At 35.8% G+C, this 26336-nt stretch overlaps 1 protein-coding gene and 1 non-coding gene across 2 annotated transcripts; both read left to right on the top strand.

The window, feature by feature from the left end:
- Positions 1 to 8141: 8141 nt before the first annotated feature.
- Positions 8142 to 17976, top strand: LOC132271492 (uncharacterized). Its single transcript, XM_059772879.1, has 6 exons — positions 8142 to 9858; positions 11478 to 11581; positions 11687 to 11789; positions 11881 to 12179; positions 15751 to 16056; positions 17194 to 17976. The coding sequence occupies exons 1-6, from the start codon at positions 8790 to 8792 to the stop codon at positions 17554 to 17556; spliced, it is 2244 nt and encodes a 747-aa protein (XP_059628862.1). The 5' UTR covers positions 8142 to 8789; the 3' UTR covers positions 17557 to 17976.
- On the top strand, positions 10936 to 11041 carry LOC132272284 (small nucleolar RNA snoR109). Its single transcript, XR_009470027.1, has one exon. It is a non-coding gene; the product is annotated as a small nucleolar RNA snoR109 (small nucleolar RNA).
- Positions 17977 to 26336: the final 8360 nt, after the last annotated feature.

Here is a 26336-nt window from a genome sequence, read left to right as displayed (position 1 = left end):
GGACATTCACTAGTCTATAATAGGGGTCTCAACCTGAATAAAAGGCAACATGCGAATATGCACCCAAAGATGGGCATGAGTACCTAGACCTAACAGGGTACACCTCAACCTATTATAACCAGCTACGCATCCACTGCATATACGCATCCTAACCAACGAGTCTGAGACTCAAGCTCAACTCGTGGTACCATAAACATATATATAAAGTCTGTCCAAATCCAGGGTAAGCAGTTCAACTATTTATTAAACTAACCTACAATAAACCAACTAGTTAGTCACTCAACTTATTCAGTGGATATGACTTAACTACCATCCGTTAATCCAGGAAGTCATCCAACTTGGTTACAGCTGATCTGACTTAGCCACAATTAGGATTCGATATCTTTCAATCCATTCCATTAATCCATTAGGTTAGGTTTATGCGTTTTGAGCTAAACCGTCCCTAGTATGTCACCGTCCCATACCGGTACATACCATCCTCCATATCCATGTAAATTACAACATACATAACAGTTCAATAATTTACAGACCAAAAACCACCATCCAATACTTGCAGAAGGAATCTTAACAATCTAGCAAATAAAATCCAGTAATAATCCATGTAATTGCATCGGAGAATAAACTATTCTAACAATTAACATCCAACACATGCATTGTTCAAATTTAATAAAACAATGACCCTATCATGTATTTAAAATTAGTTCTATAATAATATTATAGTCCACTAAATCGCTAAATTAAACTAAGCGATCAAGTTCCCTCCATCCGGTAACAGAGTACTAAGTCATGTACTTATATTGTGTTGTATCCTTTAGCACAGAGCCCCCACTATGCCACAAGTCCAATATATTACTTTAAAAGACTTCATCGTGCATCTCAAATAAATTTAAAATCATTTTATAGCACCCTAAACCATCAGATTAAAATTAATCAACAAATCTCATTCCAGCCGTTAACTGTACGCAAAGTTGTCAAATAGCATACTGTTAATTCCATTTAAACTAAGGGGTAAATTTATGCAATTCAAGACCTTAGTTACAAGTTAAAATTATTATTCAACACCCAACTAAAATTTTAAAACTGATTAATAACCCCAGATTTCCCAAACAGTGAACATAGTGCGTAGAAAAATTAAAAAAACTTAAAATAAATAAAAAATAACAAGGGAGCCTGCTCCAGAATTTGGAGCAGGCTCTTTTCCAGCCTAGAGCCGGCTCTAGGACTTCTTAGAGCCGGCTCTACTTTGTTGTGGGAGCCGGCTCCCACTTCCATGGAGCCGGCTCCCACTTCCATGGAGCCGGCTCTCACCTCCTCTGAGAGCCTTCGTCCCCGGTGCGTCGTTTCAGCTCTTGTGCTCCTTCTCCGGCTTATTCCTAACCCTCTGTTAGTTTTTAAAACCAAACTTAGGTGTCATATTAATACCCAGTAGCATCCTAATGGCTTGATAACAACAATTAAAAACAATTACAGAGATTAAATTTGCTACCGAACTAACTCGCGTTAGGAACAAAACTGAAACTATAATTCTATTCCAACCTCTCTGTTTCTCTTCACAAACTGATCTTAGGAGTCTTATATCAACCCATTAATATCCCCAGGATTTGTTTACAGAAGATAGAGGTAAGAATCGTAACTAAAATCTCAAAGACTTTAATATGCTTAAATAAACAGAACTGGGAGCAACAATACACGAACTGTAAACAGATTTGAATTCAATGGAAACGAATCATCAACAAGCATACATTAAACACATAAGTTTCATTTACTAATTAGTTAATCCCTAGAGACTATCTAGGTGCACAGAACACGAGCCAAAGGGAAGGAGAAAAAGAAGAACTTGCCTGTACAGTTTTATAAACAGAACCTTGTCGCCGTTGTTCTAAGCTTTCCGGCAACCACTGACTACCTTCTAGCCTCCTCTGGTTTCGATCTAATCCACCAAACACCTCCCTTGGTCCTCTCTGTTATTCTCCTTGACAGACCGTTACGATGCTCTGTTCTCTCAACTTCTCTCTTTACTGTATACGGGAATATGGTGAATAGGGTTTTAGAAACCCTCGGCAGACGTATACCCATATATTTATAGAGTTATACCAAAACCCTAAATTAATTAAAGCCCTAACTAAATCCTAACCGGCCCATAGAACTTAATTAAATCCTATGTTGGCTAAAGAAACTAAACCCTCAATTATGAAAAAAAAAAAATAGTTAATTAAAATACTTCCTAAATTAAAACCTTTAATAATCAATAAAATAAAATAAAATGCAATTTAAACAAATAAATAGATACCAATTAAATACACGTCACACAGGTAAACAATTAAATAAAATAATTAAACCAAATAATCATGCAAAAATACAACAAAAATAATAAATAAATGCCGAGACTATCCTTTTAAATTAGGGGTATTACATATTCGAACAACATAGAAAGGTGTTTTGGGAGACGACGTCATGTGCACAGGTCGATTTTGAGTTTGGCCTTTAGTCTTTTTCTGATCTTGGATGGTTGGCAGTGGCTTGGTATGGGGCGATTCATTGGTGGGTGTGATTGGCAATGGTAAGTGGATTTCCTGCTGTTGTGTCGTCTACCGACGACTGATGTCCTTGGTGTTTCTATGGGGTCCTTGGCGAGTTTGGGTAGGGTTGGCTGTGGTGGTTGGCTTCTGGTTATTTGGAGGCCGATTTTGTGACGTCACCATGACATTTTGCCTACATTTTTTTGCTGCTGCTCTTGGATGCATGTTGTGGGGCCCTCTTCTTGATTTTACTTACTTTTTGTCTAAGGCGGTGCTGCATCTAGTACTATCCTGTTTGCCGCTTCCTCACGTTTTTATCAATGTTATTCTTTGCTTGCTGTGGGGCCAGTTTTTTGACTCTTCTACTTTTTTGGTTAAGGCAGTGCTGCATATATATTATCGAGGCTTGTGTTTTATTGTGTTGCAACTTTTTATTGTCCACATGGTCTTGACGTGTGTGGATCGGCAGACTTGGTGTAGTGAATACGTTTCTAGTATGTTTCCTTTGGATACTACTTATTTTCATTACGTTGCTGTTTTAGGGGGTCATCAGTGGTTCGGCTATCGTTTTCTTTTCCATTTTGTGCTCTCATTTTTCTTTTTGTCTTCTGCTTTTGGGTATTATATTTTTGTTTATAACTAGGCTGGGAGTTATCAGTGAGGGGACGTAGGGTCCATTGTGTTCTTTTGTTGGACTATTGTTTTCAGGATGGAGATGGACTCCCATATACTAACTCAGTTTTGAGGTTTGACTTTAACTTCGAAGGAAAAGGAACCGATTCAGCTGTCGCTGGATGATATTGCTCAGAACGAACACCTGTGTCGATCTAGTCTCTTTGGGAAGGCAGGGACGGAGCTAGTTTAGGACTAGGAGGGGCACGTGCCCCCTTGGATTTTCTCTAAGGCTGCAAGTTGGGCGGGTTAGCCCAGCCCAACCCAAACCCAACCCAGAAATTTTGAAATTTGGATAGACAATTCACAAATCGGGTTCATGTTCGGGTTGGGTTTAATCAAAACCCAAACAATTCGAGTTGGGCTCGGACTCAACCCGAACCCAACCCAAAACCCAAAATTATTATTATTTTTTTTCTCTTTTCTCTTTCCTCTCTCACTTCTTTCTCTTTTCTCTCTCCTCCCCGAAATTTTTTTTCTCTCTCCTCTCTCTTCTTTCTCTTTCTTCTTTCTCTTTCTCTCTCTGCCCGAATATTTTTTTTTCGCTTTTATCTTCTTTCTCTTTCTCTCTCTCTCTGCCACCGTCCCTCAGCCGATCCACCGCCGCCGCCGTCACTTCCAAAAATTAAAACAAAACCCATACATACAAGTTAGCAATTGCAGAGAGAGAGGGGGCCAAGCTTGAGAGTTGAGAGACAGCGGCTGAAGCTTGCGAACGGCAAACCCAAACTGGAACAGTCGGTGATGGAAACTGAAACATATGGGTTTTGATTTTTTGAACAATTTGAAATGATCTGAAATATATGGGTTTTGAACTTTTGATTCTTGTAGATTTTGTAGTTTGAAGTTACAGAGAGAGAGAGAGAGAGAGAGAGTTGAGAATGAGACTGGACGATTGGGGAGGCTGAAATGATTTGCCCTAAATTTTTTTTTGTTTTTTAATAATATATAGATATATCTGTATATATATCTATATAATATATATATTTTCGAAAAAAAATATATATAAATAAATTTTAAAAACTCAACCCATCAACCCGACCCGACCGGCCCGAAAATATTTAGGCTGGGTTTTGACTATAACCCATGTTAGGTACAATTCGGGTTCGCCCAACCCAACTCGATTAGGGTTGAGGTTGGGTTGGGACTGGGCTGGGTTGGGTCAGCCCAACTTGCAGCCCTAATTTTCTTCCTCTCTTATATTTTATAATAATATATATATTTTTCAATGAAAATATGGAAAGTGCCCCTTCTGAATTTTCTCATTCTTCATAGAATTCTATATATGTTTCATATTTTTTTCTTCTAAATTGTTTCCTTAATCCTTATTCTATATCTGTAAATTAATTTCATTCCAAAAATATCATGATCTCTTTCTATATATATATATATATATATATATATACTCATAAATATTGACTTATATGCATGTACATTATATTGTAAATATATGTTATGGTATACAATACTGTAATGTGCCCCCCCCTGAAAATTTTTTCTGGCTCTGTCCCTGTGGGATTCTAAAACGACGACTTTGGTAGGGGCCAAGTTTACCTTTGGTAAGCTTTTTAATAAATTGCGGCCTAAAGATAAACAGTAAGAGCCTTTACCAAAGAGGTTACAAGTTTTTAAGGTGGCGCGCAATCTCTTTCAACTGATTATTTCGAATGCTTCTATTCGGCAACGTATTCTGGATGGTTGTCCCTGGCTTTTTAATGGCCATTTGGTGGTGCTCCAGGAGTGGGAGGCGAGTTTATTAGCGTCGAATATTCTATTCCAAGTTTCTCCCTTTTGGATTCAACTTTTTGATGTGCAAGCAAATCTTTTGTCGGATAAGGTTGGGGCAAAAATTGCCAATTCTTTTGGCCGATGTTTGAAAGTTGAATTACACGATAAAGACTTGAATGAAGGGAAGGAGTTGGTGCTGGCTGATAGTCGTGTCCTTCGTCTTCGGGTGGTGTTGGATATTACGCAGCCTTTTCGGCGGCATATTCTTCTTACCAGTCCGACGGGAGAAGGGTCTCAGGCGCAGGTGTGATATGAGAATTTGCCGATTTTCTATTTTGCGTGTGGTATTATCGGCCATCAATGAAAATCTTGTCAAAATGGGACTTCTTTGGGGCCTGGGGATCTTACGGAGTATGGCCCTTGGTTAGGTGTTGATGGTTTTCTAAGAAAGGATCTTTGGGGTATGGAGCGTGATGGGGTGGATTCTGTAGGTGAAGGCCATATTAAGAATTGGCTATATATAGAAAAAGGTGATGTAGATGATGTAGATGGGTTTGCAGGGTCTAAAAATTCTTTTTCATTCTGTCAGAATCCGGGGTGGGAGGTTGATCCGTGTATTCCGTTTGGTATGCATGGTGCTGGTACGGGACTCCAAATGAGTAAGAAATTGGGTAACAAGGTGGTTGTTCTTTTGAGTGTTGGTGGTCCATCACGTCAGGCTGGGGGTATTGGTATTGGGGACTTTTCGGGTGGTGAGGGGTTTTGTTAGACTGGGGTGGTTTTGAGGGATCAGGCTGTATGTGGGGGTGAGGATGTTTGTCCATCTGATGTTCCTGTTTTTCCAATAGATGGTGGTTTAATACCAGGTTCTTTTTCGCAGAGTCACGTGGCGTCGACACAAAATGAGGAGCTTCTCGTTTCAGAACCTGTTACTTCTCCTGTTAAAGGTCGGGTTCTTCCTTTGCAACGCTTGGATAAAATGTCAAATGGCTAGAAAAAGGGTAAAAGTCGGGTTATCCCAGTGTTTAGGTCTACTTCGGATTCCTCTGCTACTTCTCACAGTTGAGGTTCTTCTCCAGCTAAGAAAGGTCGAAAGCGTAGGCAGTCTTTATCGTGTGGTTCTCCTTGTGCTCAGGTAAGGGGGGAGAAGAAAATTAAGGCTATGGATGCTAATGATGTAGCTCAAGTGGTTGCTATGAATGATGTTGGTGGTGAGGTTGGTATGTGATCTGAATCGTCTGCAAAGTCGGGGACTCAGCTGGCAGATTCTTTTACTTCAGAGTCCTCTCAATCTTTTGCGACTCAGCTAGCTTTGCTTGTGGATGCTACTCCTCCCACACTTAATGACACCCTTTAGACTTTGTTGTCAAGACTGAGATCATAACATGGGTGTTAGTTTTGCTTTTGTTAGCTTTTTGGGTCATGTATGTACTTTTTGTTTGGCTTATGTTGTTTGATCCTTGCCTGTAGATGCCGTATGGCATTGGCGTTTGTTCTTGCCACGGTAAATATATATATATATAGTTCATAAGGGTTTTGTGCTTTTGGTTGAAAATTTAGGGAGGATTATATACACGTTACCCCAAATATAATAATATAATTATTTCATATTTATTTATATTATTTATATTTAAAATTAGGCTTCATAATATTTTTTAGGTAGAACTAATTATTAGTTTAAGAGAGACCAAACTTAAAAAAAAATTTAATTTTATGTTATTTATTTTTTAGGTAAAATATATATTGTTGTTATCAAATACATTATTATCAAGTATTATATATAAATATTGGGAAAAAAAGGGTTATATGAGCGAGCCTTCCATCTATACTGTAGTGTAGCCCAAGCACACAAAGAAACTGAGACAAAAACAAATAAAGAAACCTTGCCTTTTTTTTTTTTTTTTTTTTTTTTTTTTTTTTTTTTTTTTGAACGAGTTATTTTGCATGATAAATTATTTGGATAAAATAGGAATATAAAATAAAAAAGAACTATTTTCACGCGAAAATCGATGTGTTTTATTAGGGCTGATCACGGATCGCATCGGTTCGGTTTTGGGTAAAATTCAAACCAATCTGGTTTTCATGGATTGGCTAAATATGAAACCGAACCGATCCGTGGGGACTCTCAATCCGAACCAAACTGATCCGTAAAATAACGTATTGGTGCGATTCGGTTCCCACAGATTGGGCTTGACATAATACAACTAAGAAAACTAAAATTTGAGGCAAATTATTATTTTCGTCTGAGTCATACATGAATTTCTAAAGACTATACATATTAATAAATGAGCTATGAAAATGACACGGTAGAATTGAAACTAAGTGATGAGATGGAGCAATCAAGATTTTTTTCTAGAAGAGAAGAACAAAAATTAATAGAAGAAAATAATGAAAAACTTATGAACTCACTGGAAATTAGATGCAGATGAAGAGGAAATGATTGGCCGATGTAAATTGGAGATGTTTACTTGTCTGGGTTCTATAATAGACCGAGAGTATTGGGTTACCTGGGCCTTTCATGAGAGATTGTGAGCAGAACGGTGGGTTTGTGGGATCAGATGAGACTTGATGGGAGGCTGGAGACGCATGTAAATGAAACCAATATAAAAACTAAAAAGTGTAAAACATTAAGCACAAAGCAGTAAAGCATTTGGGTTCGTAAAATATTCTGCATGTACTATATATTGTGTGCGCGCGCGCGTGTGTGTGTGTGTATATATATATATATATATATATATATATATTAGTTTTACGGAGTGGCCATAGATCGGTTCGATTTTTTCAGCACTTAATCCATTAACCGATCCGGTTACTATCAATTATTAATTTTTCAATTCATTACCGAATCACGACACTAGAAAACCAAATCGAACCGTATAAATCGGATTGAATCGATTCGATTTAGCGGATTGACGAATTATTTGAATACCCCTATGTTTTATACATGAAATGTTTTGGTGAAAAATAGCCAAGCAATTTTTTACTCTTTCCTTTTATGTGTTTTATACGTGAAAAGTTTTGGTGAAAAATAGAGAAGCAATTTTTTCCTATTTCCTTTTATCCAAATTCCAAAAAATTTAAATTTTTTTCTTTGTCTAACTAAATAATAATAATTATTTTTTACCCGGAAAAGGTCAAGCAATTTTATTGATGTAAAACTGTACAGAAACGGGCTTTCCATTGGAGGCCCAAAAAGAAACAAAAAAGAACAGGTCTAACTAATAAGCGGTTGGCTCACAACTGTTCACTCCGGTAATCCAAATAGAAGGAGACGCACAGCACCAAAACGAAGCTAGGGCTCTGCAATTGATTGATCAGGGGGTTCCGGACGCGGTCGGAGGCATGAGCTTCCAATCCAGTGTAGCAATAGGTTTGAATTCTGCACTCTTAACTCCTCAATCGATAGGCTGTAAATCATTGTTATAACCAAATCGAACCCAATAGCTTGCACCACCACCGGAAATCCTCACCATAGTCAGTTTCTCGTCATCGTCGGAGTCTTCCCTGGTCTTCGCCGTCGGAGCGTCTCTCGGTCTTCGCCGTCGGAGCACCTCTCAGTCGTTTCACGGATCTAGCACAAAGGTAGCACAAAGGTCTGATTTTTGTTTTTCAAAAAGTTTAATAAGCAAACCTCAGGGGAGGTCAGATTAATTTGTCCATCTCTTTTCAATTCTTTCCCTTTCCTGCGAACCAAACAAAGCCCTATAAAACACCTGTGCTAAGTTGGTGGTTCATACCCCTCCTTGTTCGCAACACAAATTAAACCCTTTTCCAGCAAGCCCTCTCCGTCTCTATATCTCTTTCTTTAAATATCGTATTCTCCACTGTATCATTGCATAGGGTTATCATCAATTAGGGTTTTCATCCAACATGGCTCGCAAGCGCAGAAGCGAGTCGAGTGGTGAGGAGGATTATAGGGCGAAACGGTCGCGTCGGGATCTGGATGACGACAATCGCCACAGAAAATCGGATTCGCGAAGGGATCTGGATGACGACGATGGGCACAGAAAATGGGATTCGCGAAGGGATCTGGATGACGACGATGGGCACAGAAAATCGGATTCGCGAAGGGATCTAGATGACGACGATCGACACAGAAAATCGGATTCACGAAGGGATCTGGACGACGACCATCGAAACAGAAAATTGGACTCACGAAGGGAGTTGGATGACGACGATCGACATAGAAAATCGGATTCACGAAGGGATAGAAAACGAGATAGGAGTGAGCGAGGGCGAGGAGAAGAAGGTAGCAGGGATGTTCGGGAGAAGGATAAGGAAGAGAGGGAGTCGCAAAAACAGCAGTTGCAGTCGGGGGGATTGCGACAAGAAGGCAAGCCATCGTTGAATATGGATGATGCTGCTGCGAATTTGGGGACGAGGAGTGGTGGAGTGTACATTCCACCGTTTAAGTTAGCAAGGATGATGAAGGAGGTGGAGGATAAGAGTAGTTTAGAATACCAAAGATTGACATGGGATGCATTGAGGAAGAGTATAAATGGGTTAGTGAACAAAGTAAATGCAACCAATATTAAGAATATAATTCCTGAACTTTTTGGTGAGAATCTGATCCGAGGAAGGGGTCTCTTTTGTCGGTCCTGTATGAAATCTCAGATGGCATCGCCTGGTTTCACACACGTGTTTTCAGCTTTGGTGGCTGTGGTTAACACCAAGTTTCCGGAGGTGGGTGAGCTTTTGTTGAGAAGGATTGTTCTGCAGCTAAAGAGAGCGTATAAGCGGAATGACAAGCCCCAATTGTTAGCAGCTGTTAAATTCGTAGCACATCTTGTGAACCAGCAAGTGGTTCACGAGCTTGTTGCTTTGGAACTACTCACACTTCTTTTGGAGAAACCTACTGATGATAGTGTTGAGGTAGCTGTTGGCTTCGTCACAGAATGCGGTTCAATACTTCAAGACCTTTGCCCTAAAGGTTTGCACGGTGAGTGAGCGATTTGCCATTTGTATTATGTTATTACGTGGCTTGTTTTCTACTTATGTCCCGTCTTATATTTAGAACAATCATGCTGCGAGAAACAATTATATTTACCATGCTAGGGTTTACAATGCCTATAATTAGATCTTATTGGTGTAAAATGAAGACTGTCAGTTTTGCACACTGATGCATGCTTTATTGAGAATCTATGTATGCTTTGATCTCCCTATTACAGTTCGGCACTTTTAAGTTTGAGGTAGTTCTTGAAAAAATATGTTTTGAAAGTGTATAGAACTAAGGTAGTATTTGATATTCATTAAAATTCACACTTGCATTCCTTTTTTGGTACAATACAAACGATTGAATATGGAGTCCATGTACATGTTCTAGGATTGAATTCTTATTGCTAGGATCTATGATGTGAAAAAATAATGAATAATCATTATTATTGATTTTTGACAGTATGCAGTGTAATTGGACTAAGGCCACATGATTTTCCATTATGGATCACCGAGTACATTCCCGTTCTCCTATTTGTGAGCAATTGTTTTGGTTTATATCATTGTAAATGGATTGATTATTTAGGTTATGCATAACTAAATATTAATAAGAATATCCTCATCATGTCTTCTCACTAGTCTTAAATGGATCATAACATAAGTTATATAATGACTTCAATATCAAATTTATAATTCGATTAAAAAAAAAGCTGGAAAAGTCGCATTTTACTAAAAATATTTGGAACTCCACTATTTATAGTAGTACGACCGGAATCCATGATAAACAAAAATAAAAGATAAATCAGGTTAATTACTTGAGAACTTCTTGATGACTCCAAAACATGAATAAATTAGATTTGTTGAATACATTGCATCTAAATTAAGACAAAGAAATGAGTGGTCCAATAGTTGCATTGTTCTATTTTCTTCTTCAACTTTGTATGGTAATGACATAGAATGTGATTTTATTCAGGAAAAAAAAAATTGGTTTTTCTTTCCGTGATGTCTTTGATTGTGGTGTTTAAAAGGCTACATGTACCAAGGGAAGGGTGTGATCTGTACCCTGAATCTTGAATTGCCAAAGCGGCTGTAGCTATATTGATCCAACGGCTGAGAAGTTAACTGGCCGGTTGTTTGAGGTTCCTTCAGAATCTCCATCGACAAATCTGCTTACCGAACTTCTTACATGTACACATATATGAATTTGATATAAATTTGATATTGAAGTCAGTATGTCCTCTCATTAGTGTCATGCAAGTCGATAGTTATATCCTCAGTATGTCTTCTCTTTGATTGACTGCATATCGTTCTACAATCCTGGAATTGCAGGTTGTTTCTCAACTAAATGGTCAAAAAAGAAACCATAGGTTATAGAATTTTTAACTAGACTGCTGTCCAAAAAAGATGGTTTCACGATTTTGGTATTATGAAAAGAATGTTTTTCTTTAGTTCTGGTGATTCGATGTCCCATTGAAATTGAATTATTGCACTGCATTCTACATAGCCTATGAGACTAACTATTTGTGGTTGTAACTTTCAAGTGGATATACTTCATGTCTTTTCATGCATATGCATACAGAAAGTCTCATGTATATAAAGTATCTTAATGGTTAGTGATTCATACAGGTATTTTTGAGCGTTTTCGTGGAATTCTTCATGAGGGAGAAATAGATAAACGGGTTCAATTCTTAATTGAAGGTCTATTTGCAATCAGGAAAGCCAAGTTTCAGGTGCAGTCTCGATTCTTTTCCTATAGTATATTAGCTTCTGAACATATTCAGCAGCCTAGAATGATAAGTACTTAAAACTCTTGATTTTAATGTGTACATATGTAGGGGTACCCAGCTGTTCGTGCAGAGTTGGACCTTGTTGAGCAGGAAGATCAGTTGACTCATGAAATATCTCTTCAAGAAGAGATAGATCCAGAGATTACTTTAGGTATATCTTATTGTTTATTATCTGTTAAGCTGTTTGCTAATTTTAGCATTGTATATATATTACTATAATATTTGTTATTATCCATATTCAGATATTTTCAAGCCGGATCCTCAGTTCACGGAGAATGAACAGCGTTATGAGGAATTGAAGAAGACCATACTTGGCGATGAGTCTGATGATGAGGATGAGGCAGATTCAGATGCAGGCTCAGATGATGAAGATGATGAAGAATCTGATGAGGATGATGAAGAGCAGATGAAAATTAAAGATGAGACAGAGACAAATCTTGTAAATCTTCGGAGGACAATTTATCTTACAATTATGTCTAGCGTTGATTTTGAGGAGGCTGGTCACAAGCTATTGAAAATCAAATTAGAGTCTGGTCAGGAGGTACGTAATATGAGCTCTGCTTTCAGTTTCTGCAATACAATTAAGTTGCTTTAGATCTATATTTTTTGTATGGCAAACCAAATGCAGTTCTTATCCATGTTTTTTTTTTGGGGAGGGGGTTATTATTCTGCACGAGGATTCCGATGATGTTTTGGCCTATAGAATTCCCCCTCCCCTCTCACACACACCACTTGCTTGCACGATTGAGTTTTTTTTGTGAGAATGTTGGTTGGTAACCCTTTTTTTTTTTGTCCTGGGAACTACTTCAATGGGGATTTCATAGGTCATTCTTAACCTTTTCTTGATGTTACACTTCCTACTCCATGTAATCGTGAAACTCTAACAATTCCTACAGAATAGTTGCAGCTTGCACTTTCACCATCATGGTTGAGCATGATTTTGAGTAATGTTTCGATGTCTCTTTACTTCTTTTTTCTGTCTTTGGGTTTTTGACACCATAAGGTCTGCTTCAGAATTTCACTGCTCATTGTGCCCCTAATGATTGAATAGCTATCTTCGCTGCAACCTAAGAAGCATGGAAACTGACACAATACGACACAGATACACCGGCATGTCAATTTCTAAAAAAGTAGCACACAGACATGGCGTGGACATGACTAATATAAATATTCATTTATGTATATATATATTGAGTAAGACAATTACAGAACTTTAATTAATTTATAGTTTATATACCAGAGTTACATAAGTTGAAAGATGGAGTTATACTTACCAAAAAAAAAATTAAAAGTTAGAAGATGGAGTTATTCGAATATAAAAAAGAAATATATTGTATTTATACGTTATTACTCTCATATCCTGTCATTATAATTATGTTTTTGTTCATTACATACTGTGAATGTCAATTTTTTAAAGAAGAGGTTGGACACTATGTTCATAATGTGTTGGTTGAGTATCCAGAATGTATTGATCAAGTGTCCAAAATGTGTCGACCAAGTGTCCAATATGTATCGGCCAAGTGTTTTAAATAATAAAAATTATTTTTAAATTATGGACATGGCCATGAAGTGTCGGAAACATGTCTAGGAATGTCCTTGAAGTATCGGTGTCCGACACGGTGTTGGACATGAACACGGCACCTTGGTAGAAGTGTCCGTGCTTCTTTGGCTGCAACCATGGAAATATTCTTCTTAACAAATTCTATCAAAATATCTAGCCTTTTTAATGTCTTTGACATCCATTGCTCACAACTTTTCTTTCTGCAACGAGAGCAATTTTGATTGAGTTGATCCCGTTAAGAGTAGCAAATTTAATTAATATTTCATAGACAAGTCAATTTTCTTCGAACAGAAAGCTTCATGAGAAGTGGAGCAATGTACGAACACAAATTAATACAATAGTGAACTAGAAGTTTCAAACACTTGCAATTATGGAAACAGTTATTTGCACTTATTAAAAAAAAAAAAAAAAAGAAGTATGGAAACTATTATTTGATTCACTTCCAGGGTAGATCTGAGGAAAGCGCACTTGCAAAAATGGTTTCTTTGATTATCAAATAATAAAACATCGTTATAAATTTTTTTTGGTAAGTATTGCTATAATATTATATTAACTGCATTATGTAATATAAGTCAAAGACATGCAACTGCTCCAACCATAATTAATGCACGCAATCATAACTCATGTAGACACTATTTTTTAGATCCATGATTGGAATATATATCATTTCTCTAGGAGTTGGCATCATGATGCCTCAACTCCTGGCAAGGCTAATAACAGCCAATGGTTCAATGACCGTGGCAACTCTAGATTTTATCAATGATTATTTTGAGACAGTGAGTGTGGTAAGCATGACAGAGCAACTGCATTTTCCAAAAATTAACACCAGTATGAAAAATCAACATAAACATGATCTACCTGTACCGTGAGAGATCCACTAGCTTTCTTTATCAACATATAAAGTTTTGAAGTCTTATACATCATTTGTTATGATTTCTTACTCATCTTTGATTTCAGCATTCTCAATCTGATTTTCAGTCTAAACTTTTATTCACATCTTACCAAAAAGGGGAAAAAAAGTATTTGCATTCACAACTTATCCCAGAATTAAATTAGAACAATATATTGACATAAAGTAGAAGAATTTGAAGCTAAAAAAACTTTACCATATTGTCTTGGATGTTCCCAAGATCCACAGTGGGTATGATTGAGGCTTGGAGAGGGTGTCTAGCAGAGAGCTGAGCCAGGGTCGTTTGGAGGGCCATTCCCCTTCACTTATAGTGGGATTTGTGGTGTGAGAGAAATAGGACATCCTTTGAAGGGGTGGAGACTCCGATTTGGACTCTCAAATATAGTATACTGCATACTTTAATTTTTTTTGGGTGAATAGGCATAATTGTAAATCTTTGGGGCATCTTTTGGACTTTGTTGATAGTTTGAAGCTTATTTTATTGCCTTTGGCGCCTTGTGTATCTTTTTGGGCGCGCTTCCCTCTTGAGCGCTTTTAATGAATTTTACTTGTCAAAAAAAACATGCAAGATCAAAAGAGGAAGTTGACCATTCTTAGCATACAATTAACTGATACTTTCTAGGCCTACCCTTTTTCTCATTCATTTAGGTTGTATATTTTATACAAAAGTAAAATATCTCTCCTATAGAAATGGGGAAAAAATATGTACTTGGGATGTCATTAAGTTATGTTTACTGCCCATCTATTTGATCCCATAAGGTAGGATGGTTATAGCTGAATGATGAAATTGTAACAGGGATTTCATTTATGGGATACTGTGGACATCCCTTTTACCTACTTTTGTCCCATTACTTCTGCAGGGAAGGCGCAGGGGCAGTGAAAAGACCCCTATTAGGTTCTGTTGCTGTATATATAACGTTGTTCTTGTTGAGTCTCCTTGTAAATAAAACAAAACCGAATTCTGTATGTATTTAAAATCAGTTTTCAAATACTTCTCTATGTATACATTTTACTCTTTGAATTTTGTTCATTATTCTTTCTCCTGTCTCTATGTATATAATTTTTAGCACAAAAACAGAAAAAAAAAGGTATAAGACACTTGATTTTTTTTTTTTTGGGTTTTCTGTGTGTGTTGTGTGGGAAGGGGGGGTTTGTTTGAGTTTGACTCTTCTTAGAAGGCCATTAAGTTATGTTTACTGCCTATCTATTTGATCCCATAAGGTAGGGATGGTTATAGCTGAATAATGAAATTGTAACCGGGATTTCATTTATGGGATACTAGTGACTGCCCTTTTGGCCCATTACTTCTGCGGAAGGTGCAGGTACAGTGAAAACACCCCTATTAGGTTCTGTTACTGTCTATAATGTTGTTCATGTTGGGTCTCCTTATAAATAAAACAAAACAAAATTCCAGATATAAGATCAATTATCAAATGCTTCTCCATGTATTATTACATTTTCTCTTTGAATTTTGTTCATTATTCTTTCTCAGGTCTCTCTTTCTTCCCTTTTTTTTTTTTCTTTTTGGGGGGGGGGGGGGGGGGGGGGTTGGGGGGATGACTTCAAAATTGCATTTTGTAAAGCCTAGAGCATGTTCTAAATACTTGGACACATATTGAGTTCTTGATTTCGCTCATGCAGATGGAGCTAAATATTATGTTACTGGAATGCTGCAGTCAAGAGAGAACTTACCTTCGTTATTATGGTCTCTTGGGGCAAAGGTTTTGCACGATCAACAAGGTCTACCAGGAAAATTTTGAGAAGTGCTTTGTCCAGCAATATTCCATGATCCATCGGCTTGAGACAAATAAACTACGTAATGTGGCCAAGTTTTTTGCCCATTTACTTGGCACCGATGCTCTTCCTTGGCATGTTTTAGCCTATATACGTTTAACAGAGGAGGACACCACATCTTCTTCCCGTATTTTCATTAAGATTCTCTTCCAGGTACATGTCCAAATTTATTTATTTAGTTTTTATATTTTTCCTGTACAAGTTGGAAATCTCCCCTTTGTTTCTAGTAATGTTGCTGACCTTCCTGAAGATGTCATGTGATGTGACCATATACTTATTGCTGTGTAACTTCTCTACGTGTAATTTGTTAATGAGTTGCACATCCCATCATTGACAATATGAATTATTTCCTCTTATGTTGTTCTATTTGGGATTATATCTTTGAAACTATGAAGCATGGACGATGTTACGTTACGAACGCAACATGATGCTTACTCACTACTCAGTTATTCCACAAAATCTTAAAAAATAGGATACGTATACGCTAAAGGGCAATATATATGTATATATTGTATTAGTTTAGATATGTACAAAAATTTAAGTATTAATATATATGCATTTATCTATGTATAAATTTGAAATAATAATTGTTTTATTATATATATTATTACTAGCACTCCCTTATAAAAAATTGTCATGCAAGTTGATAGTTATATCCTCATTTATATCTTAATTATTATTAATTTTGTGGGAAGAAATTCTATATTTTTAGAACCTTTATTTTGTATTTCCTAATAATTATGCTATGGAATCATACTTAGAGAAATTACATTTTATTGTTTAGAGACTTGTTAGATGTGTCTTGAACTATTTGAGAAGTATCATATACGTGGTCGAGCCTGGCTGAGGAAGAGTTACATAGTGTAAAACAAAAAAAAAAAAAAAAATGCTGATGGGGGGTCAGGCCATACTATTTGTAATGATTACATCATTCACAATAAATACTAATAAAAGAGTATTTGAGAAGTTTTGGACACATGTTTGAAATATATATCAAAAAAATTAAATTATGGATACATTTTAGAAGGGATTGGACGTATACATGAGTGTTGATATCCGATATGGATATGGCATGGGTACACCCCTTGTAGAGGTATCCGTGCTTCATAGCTTTAAGGTCTTAGTTCTTTGTTTTTCTTACTTTTGCTTCGGACATATTTTGACTTTAATGTTGCCCTTTTGGTGCCTTTCAAATTTTAATTTATGACCACTGATTCAACTACTATTCCTCCTCCCCTTTGAGGATTTATACTTTCATTCTTACTGTTTGTAATCTCATCAATTCTTTAGGAATTGTCAGAGCACCTTGGCATACACAGGCTGAATGAGCGGCTTACTGATCAGACGATGCAGGATTCATTTGAATCCATTTTCCCAAGGGATAATCCCAAGAACACACGGTTCGCAATCAATTTCTTCACATCTATTGGGCTTGGTGGCATCACTGAAAACCTGCGAGAGTACTTGAAGAATATGCCCCGTCTTATTATGCAACAACAAAAGCCAGTATCCGATTCAGATGACGAGTCCAGGAGTTCTAGTTCTTCTGATTCAGATGCATCTAGTTCTGAGTCAGAATCCGGGTCATCAAGCTCTGATGAAAGTGAAAGTGAAGAAGACAGACACAAAAAGAGGAGAAGAAGAAGAGACTAAAGGATATTCTCATCAGTATGGTCAATTAGGGCTTCATGTCTTTGATCCAATGAAAGCAGCAGTTATTTCACTCGCGCTTGTTCCACAATTAGTAGAATCTTGCTCTATCTGAAAATGGGTGGAACTGTACAAGCTTGTGGTTTCACTGTGAATTACTGTATTACTTCCATGCAGTTAATGGTTGAGTTTTGGAGAGTTGCTGTAATAGTTTCTATAGTAGTGCCTTTAGATTTTCTCTTTCTTATTTTAATTGTTGCAATTGTTTTGTTCTGTTACGTTAGACCCTAGTTTGTCAAAGATATTCTATGCTCAAGATAGTTCAGTAACATTTTGATGATTGGTCCTGAGAACTAGCATATTTAGCTGTCAAAATGTTTAGCTATAGTTCAATTTTCAGTTTCATCATTGATTTTTGAGATCTATCACATGCCAAAATGATTCTTGAAGAAAGTGTTGCTACTTGTTTTTGGGAAATTTTGTTTTCATTTATTGTTTGCTCTTTTTATTCATTTGCTTTATAAGTACTTGTCAATAATGTTTTGGGGCTGGAGAAGGAAAATGTTTTATTTCTCTGAAATGTTAGTTACATTTCCCAAAAGCTATTATTGTTGGAGGTACCATATTCTGCTAATGTGCTTGAAACTGTTTTAGTAGTATGTATATTCTGATATGGATATGGATCCGTTTGACTTTGGATCTTTTTGAATTGGAAACATTATTAGTTCATCAAACTAAATGTGTTCTCTGATTAATAAGCCTTAATTGGTCGTAAAATATGGGTCGTAGTTCCTCTTCACATCTTTGAATATCATTCGAAACACATCCAAAGTTTCTTCTAGTACTGTGTCATGGAAGTTGGTTGGCAGTGCCAGGTTGTCATCTTTTGGGACCTTTGGGTAGTTCCTTCTGCTTGGATCAACAAGTGAGCCTAACGGCTGAATTTGTTTACATCACAATAATTGACCTCGGAGAACCATGTGAAATGGGAATGAACTAGATACCACTTGCTTCTTTTGGTGAGTGAAATTGGCGAGGTTTTGGTACTTATTTTCTGTGTCAGTTTTATTAAATTTTTAGAACTTTTCCCCTTCCCATTCCCTTCCAAAAAATTCATAATCTTGCTTCTTAATTGATTACCTAAACTTTTGGGGAGTTCATAAACATTTACATAGCATAATTTGAGAGAGCAGATATTCCTCCAAAAATTTGAGAGAAGATTAACTTTGACATTCCCAACAGAGAAGGAAGTCTTGACTACTTGTTAATCCTAATCCATAGTATTTCAATATGTAGAATTCTTCCCCAATTAATTTCTCAAGTTATTTGCTGTATTAGGGCTGAATAATAAGCGTGGTTTTTCAAAATTAACAAGTTGACTGGTAAGATTTTGCTTACTTGTCCAGCATCCTTTTAGTAACAACTACTACTACTACCATCTGCCTTGCAAAAGAAAAGGATACCATCAGGAAACAAAAGGTGTGAAACTGCAGTCCCACCCTAAGTCACATAATTCTTTTCAATGGGTGCCGCTCTTCCTCTCCCTCTCACGCGCATGCTCTTGTTTTCGTTCCTATTTCATGTGACTTAGATTTTGCCGCTTTCACGTTTCTGCTTTCGAATTTGCTCTCGTTGTGTGTGACTTAGGTTTAGGTCCCACCTCTGCTAACTTTGACACCATTAATATTTTCCTTCTTTCAGCCTTTTGTAACAGTTGAGGAGGAAGCGATAAGAGGGGAAAGAGGAGGGGGTCCCCTTGTCTCAACCCTCTTGTTGGAAATAAAAGATTCCCACTCTCCATTCATTAATTTCATTTTAACAGAATATGAAACTGATGACAAACAGTGCATGACCGATTTGACTAAGTTACGCAATCTCTTTCAACGGGGTATCACTCTCACGCTTTGAACCCTTTCTTGTTCAAATTTTTACTATTTGTTACTTAGTTTTGTCTTTTTCATGTTCCCATTCTCGAATTCGCTCCTACTTTATATGACTTAGATCCAAAGTCATTGTACTTGTATTTCTCGAAGTAGGGTAACTTAGATCCAGAGCCATTGAACTTGTACTTCTCAAAGTAGGGACCTTGAACTTGGAAGGTAATTGAACATCGGAGAAGAAGTACAAATCAGAGTAGTTTGCCTTCACTTGAATCCTTGTACTTTTTTGTTTTATTTTAATATACTCCTTCATTCAGGAAAAAAAGAAAAAAGAAAAAAAGAATAGTTTGCTCCCCCATAGGCATCAACTTGCTACCGAAACCCCACTGTGTGTAGCTGATTGACATCTGCATATTTTGGCTTTTTGTAAAGCATATGTCCCTAGTACTTCTATGCTTTTCCATGTGTTTGAATAGAAAAGTGAAAGAATACACAAGAAGGGTCAATAGAGAAAGAAACAAGTGCTGTTGACAATTTGAAATCAAATGTGTCGGCTCTTTATTCAGTTTTTTTAGTTGCGTTCCATCCTGTGATTGGCGAACCATGTACTAATTTTCTCATAAACTAATGCTGTTGCCTTTTGACACCTGAAGGAAAGGCTTAGGACATTTAGTGAAATATATCAACATTTTTTTCCCTATAATTGTTGAGTTGTATCATGCAATGTGTGTATGTTTGTTTGTTTTTTATTTTTTCATTGTAAAGGCACAAAGGCCAATCCATCAATGGCAGTGCGGAAGCAAAAGCCAAGTCAGATAAAGACATTCAAATCATGAAGCAAAACAAAAAAAATAAATAACAGGATTTAGATTTGTTGAGAACAAGAGTCAAAGTTTTAACGGAAACCACCAAGGGAGTTGCTACGGGAGTGACCCAAAAGCATAGCCATCATTAAGGCAACAACTCCAAAGTTACATTCACAAAGCGTCTCCAACAGGAAAAAAATCACCCAATACCAGCACAAGATTAAATCGAGTCGTGGACAACCAAAACCGACGTAGATCAAAAATTTAACCGGAGAGAAAACATCAGATCTATCTAGTCTAGTCGGAAACAAGCCAAATAGGAGTAGATCTAGTCAAACAAAAGCAAAAATGGCGCAAAAATTACCCACGAAGCGAACTTATTAAACTACGCTGAGTTTATTTTAAACTGTGGGAGGCAAAAAATGGCACCTCTCCACTCCCATGAAAGGGAGAGAAAATAGGATGGGGAAGACGGAGGTGCAGAGAGAACAGAGAAAAAGTCTGTGTGTATGTCTTCTCTTTAGGAGTCAACTGTCTTCTCCTTAGGGAAAGAAAGTGGTGGAAAAGAGATTAGATTTTTGCTCATCAAGAAACTCCCCTCCACCACTGCGATTGAATGACCATAAAATAAACTAATTTATCTGCAAATTCATGATCTTATATATTAGAAATTTATTTAATGAATTCTGCTAATAGAGATTTATCAAATTAATTTCAACCACAGGATTAAATCCCTTGTTATGAGATTTATTATTTACGATTACCTAAATTTTCCAACTTGTTACATTTGCAAGGTTATGCTTATATATTTAATACTAGTAGTAGTTTTTAGTAGGTACGTGTATAATTTATACTGTTAAAATATTATACGTTTAAGAAAAATTGTAAGAAACTAAGAAAGTATCATAATGTAAATTTATCAAATGATGAAATTGGAATATATATATTAATTAACTATATAAATTGGAAACATGTAAAAATATCATCTTAGTATATTAATTTTTAACTACCATTCACGAAACATTTTTATACTCTGCAAAATAAAAAATATATTACCAAACACCTTATTTTTTAATTATTCACTGCTATAGTACCCTAAAAAATAAAAAATGCAAAAATATTGATGGATCATTTCAAGCCATCCAATTACATTGCACATGAGAAGAAGTAATTTCTGCAAATGGGGCAAATCTATGATTAGTTTAGGAAAACATCAAGATTGATGTTTTTAAAACCAAATTTCTCACATTTAATGGATGACCCTTTTGAGTCACATCACACATTGTCCTCACGTGTTTTGTCTTTGGTGGTCCTGGATTGTATCTGTCGAATATGTTCATTACAATCAATATAATATACATATATCATCATAAAGCCCTGAAAAAAATAAAAAATAAAAAAAATCATAAAGCCAACTCATGTAGAATTGATTGGTGATCTTTCATTCATAAGCCAAAATGAACCATGATTGATATTGTAGCTATCAAGTGTCAACTAGCCAGCTAGCTTATGGTAGATCTAAGTGAAAATGAGTTGTCAAATATTTTCATGAAAATGACAAAACATGTGGTCTAAATACTTTGGATTCTCCCTTTCCATTATTATCAAAACCATATATGTTCAAAGTTTTTTTGTTTTTTTTGAAAAGGGAGAGAGAAGATATATCCCCTTTTGCCGGATTATTGTCCATGAAATCATAAAAGAAGTTGATTTTTTATTTTTTTTGGGAAATATTAAACTAAGTTTATGATAAACTTTGACTTTTGATTCGCCGACACCAACTCCTTCATACATTTCTTTTTAGAAATATCCTTGATCTCATTGATAACGAATGGGTCCAAATAATTTTATTGGAGTAGTTGTTAAACCATATCACATAATTTCGAGAACAATAATCAGACATATTTATTTGCGTCTCGATCAATTTGTGAATAGCGAGGACGATGTAATTGCTGAACCATACTGTCAATATGCCCAATGTCCCTGTTGCCATATGATGAGAGGCGATTCTTCTCATAACACACACACATATGAGCAATTCTTCTCATAACACATACACACATATGAGCAAGTCTATCACGATGGTATCCTTAACAAGAAATCATTATATAGTCCCAACCGATTAGCTATCAAGTGTGTCAACTAGCCAGCTAGCTTATGCTAGATCTAAGCGAAAATGAGTTGCCAAATGTTTTCGTGAAAATGACAAAACAGGTGGTATAATTACTCTGGATTCTCCCTTTCCATTATTATCAAACCATATATGTTCCTTAGTTGAAAAGGGGGTGAGAAGATATATACTCTTTTGCCGGATTATTGTCAATGTAATCATAATTTTATTTTTTTTTATTTTTTTGGGAATCTTAAACTAGACTTGTGATAAACTTGATTTTTGGTTAGCCTACGTTAACTTTTCGATATATCTCTTTTTGGAAGTATCCTCGGTCCCATTGATAAGAGGGGTTCAAATAATTTGATTGGGGTAATTGCTAAATCACATCACATAATTTCCGCAATAACAATTTGAAAAAAATTGACACATTTATTTATGTTTCGATCAATTTGTAAAGGGCGAGGATCATGTAATTGCTGAAACATATTGCCAATATGTTCAATGTCCTTGCTGCAATATGATGAGAGACGATCAATGAGAACCATTACATAATCCCAACCAATTACAAACGGACACACAAGTAAAAATATTGAATAAAACTGACACATTTATTTGCGTCTCGATTAACTTTTGATTGACGAGGATCATGCAGTCTCGGACCATATAATAATTTCTTGTCTTCAATAGTGATCCAACGATTGTATAATCTTGTGACAATAATGAGTATACGAGGCACACAATTTTGTAAAATTAACATCCTCTTCAGTTCACTTGTATTTCAAGAATATATCGAAGAGGTTTGAAATTAACTCAATAGTAGGTGAAATACATTGTTGAATCGATTTTCAATCCAACAAGTGGTAAAATTTGTTGTTGGATTGATTTCAGTTCTTTTCACTGAAAAGGATTCTAAACTCAAATTTGTGTGTCGCAAAGACGATGACAAGAGCACTGTCTCACTGTCAACCTTGTATCAATGCCTTTTTTTTTTTTTCTTTTTCCTCTCTCCTTCTCAGTGTACTACATGTGCAAAAGGGCCAAGGAAAGGTAGTCTTGCCACACAGTCAACACCTACATTATCATCCCAATCTTGGTGGAAATTAAGGTTTGTCATTTTCATAAGGTCTACCATATCAATATATTGCGTATGTATTATATATATATATATTTTATAACTTTGCAAGAACAAGCAGCATTACAAAACATAAATAGTACAATAATGCTTAGCTAGTTTTACAAGATCACAAAGAAGTATCATTGGATTATATCTTTGGTGAACCATATAAAAAGTAGAGATTTCGACTTTTTATAAATTCATTGTGGGAGTTCATTGACAGGACCAAAAAAAAAAAAAAAAAAACACTCTGACTCTTCTTAAATTTGATTCTGTTCAGTCCTTTAATGTTCCGGTGTATCATAAGTTCATGTAAACCTACCTCATGAGGCCATACCCCTTGAAACAGATAGAGAGCTGTACACATACACACATACACACACACACACACATATACAAGCCTTCACAAAATTTGCATGTTTGGGACCACAATGAGCTTTTAACATGCATTCAATATATATTTACTTGTAAATTCTTAATAGTTTTTGGGACTTCGAGAACCAAGCATGTGACATACTTTTGTCCTCCTAAATACTTATTCACTATTTATTTATTTATTAATTTTTTTTAAATTTTTTTACAATTCAAAAGTTAACATTTTAATTAATAGTCAATAATTAATTCACACTGTGATAAGAAATATGGGACTACCATCGTTAGAAAAGGTAAAAGAGATGTCACTAAACTACAACTTTTGATTCTAATTACCCAAATTCGCACAAAATAAAGTGAAAGTGAAATTAACATCCTCGAGACATTCAATTGGACATATTCTCTAGGTAAATAAATAATTTTGTTTCTCTACAAAAATTATTAACCAGATTAATTAAAATGGAAACCTGTCACTACCGAGTAACATTTACTCAAAGTTAAGTGTGCAAAGTGTGATGGTGAAAATTCAAGCATAAAGGCACTCAAATTAATGTAAATAATGCTGAAGTGTTACAGACTTTGACAAACACAAAAGCAAAACGTGGTATACTTTATTTTAGTGATTTTGGGTCTTTTAAAGACAAATTACACTAACCTCCGCTAAGATTTGGGTAAATTATACATAGGTAGAGTGTTCAATGTTTATTATGTTGATGTCGTTTTCTTTTCGGCAAGTGTGTTGGCCAAATTTTAGAAAAAGACAAAATTGTTCCCTTGTATGAAAATGTCACTATTATCTTGCATGAAAATGAGGGCATTATTGATTTTTCACACTCAAAATCAGATTTTCATTGCCAGCGAACAGATTTAGGGAAGGTCAGAGTAAGGCCGGACCAATGATATCATGTGCCCTACTCCGGATCAAGGCAGAAGGGGGGATTGAGTACTCTTGAAGAAGGATCGCTGCCATGAATGATTACAAACTTGAATGCTTGAACGTTTTATTTGCGTATAATTTGTCAAAACTTTAAGGGAGATTAGTGTAATTTATACTAATTTTTATTTACTAAGTCAAGAAAGAAGAGTAATACTCATAAGAGGGTTAGCCATGCACTCTCCCTATTTAATCATTAGATGAAACGATTTTTTGGGATGTGTAAACAGTAAAATAAATTATTTAATACATCTAAGTTGAATGAATGTTATTTACAAGGGGGGGATTGAGTATTCTCGAAGAAGGATCGCTGTCATGAATGACTACGAACTTTAATGTTTGAACGTTTTATTTGTATGTAATTTGTCTAAAATTCAAGAGAGATTAGTGTAATTCAAACTAATTTTTATGTACTGAGTCAAAAAAGAAGAGTAATACTTGAGGTTAGCTATAAACTCTCCATATTTAACCATTAAATTAAGAAAAATGATTCTTAATAGTTGATAAAACGATTTTTTAAAATGTGTGAAAAGTCAAATAAATTATTTAATACATTTAAATTAAAAAATAGAAGAGTTCATAAATCTTCTTATCAGATAGACTTTTTAGAAACATTACTGAAAAAAGAAAAAAGAAAAAAAGAAAAAAGAAAAATAAAAAGAAAAATTTAATGACGGGGAGTTTCATGTGAATTATTCACTCCAAGAATGAAGACACAATCTCCGGGTGAGAAGTGAGAACATTATATACTCTTCACCATATCTTAGACATTCAATGGACAACCATTTGAGTCTTCCCAAGTAAAATTAAATACAAAACATGGATTGTAAAAGAAACATAAATGCTTTGGAATAATTACTTGAGGTTTGGCAGTGGCATATAATAATTGCCTCAACTTCCCCATAGTCATAAAGTACCAACAAATTTCATTTTTTCTCGCACTCTTTTCAAGAACTAATGTCTCTAACTACGACTTTTTGGGCTAAGGATATAGATATAGCACACAGATTTCATCAATCTAGACATAGTAATCTGGTACCACAAAAAACAACTACACTTTTGCCTAAACTAAGAGCCAAGCATAAGACAGGTTTATGACTTATGAGAATGTCGAAAAGATTCTCATTACATGAATTAGTCACTTTTACTAGGTTATTGCAAATGGGTCGGTGATGATTAATATATCAAATAAGAAAAAAATAAATAAACAGAAGTCTTTGGAAGGAACGAGAAGTAGGCTAGTCATTATGAGAGATGTGATGAATGTAGCGATGTCTGTTGCCTTGTGTAGTTTTAAGATTGTTCATTCCAGCTCTCATAATGACTAGCCTACTTCTCGTTCCTTCCAAAGACTTCTGTTCAGGGATTGCTCTTGGAGCTCGAGCCTACTTTGCTGGGCCCTTATGACCCTTCTTGGTGTAGTAGGGTCACAATGGTTTTTTTGGCTTGTGGAGATCCTCTGGAGTATTAAATACACATTCCTTCAAAAGGGACGGTGACTTAAGGCATTAAATGTGATTATTAGTTTAATGTGATTTAAGGCATTTATTTATATTCTATATCA

This window comes from Cornus florida, unplaced genomic scaffold (genome assembly GCF_030987335.1).
Source record: "Cornus florida cultivar Cherokee Brave unplaced genomic scaffold, ASM3098733v1 CherokeeBrave_3.0.0_Hap2_Chr08, whole genome shotgun sequence".
Lineage (NCBI taxonomy): Eukaryota > Viridiplantae > Streptophyta > Magnoliopsida > Cornales > Cornaceae > Cornus > Cornus florida.
This window is presented reverse-complemented; position numbering and strand designations above follow the sequence as displayed.

What these genes read in the sequence shown, in the direction of transcription:
- LOC132271492 (XM_059772879.1), top strand. Translation starts at nt 8,790, where the DNA reads ATGGCTCGCAAGCGCAGAAGCGAGTCGAGTGGTGAGGAGGATTATAGG. An exon ending in TCAGGAAAGCCAAGTTTCAG is followed by an intron (nt 11,582 to 11,686) that starts GTGCAGTCTCGA and finishes GTACATATGTAG; the next exon opens with GGGTACCCAGCTGTTCGTGC. An exon ending in AATTAGAGTCTGGTCAGGAG is followed by an intron (nt 12,180 to 15,750) that starts GTACGTAATATG and finishes TCGCTCATGCAG; the next exon opens with ATGGAGCTAAATATTATGTT.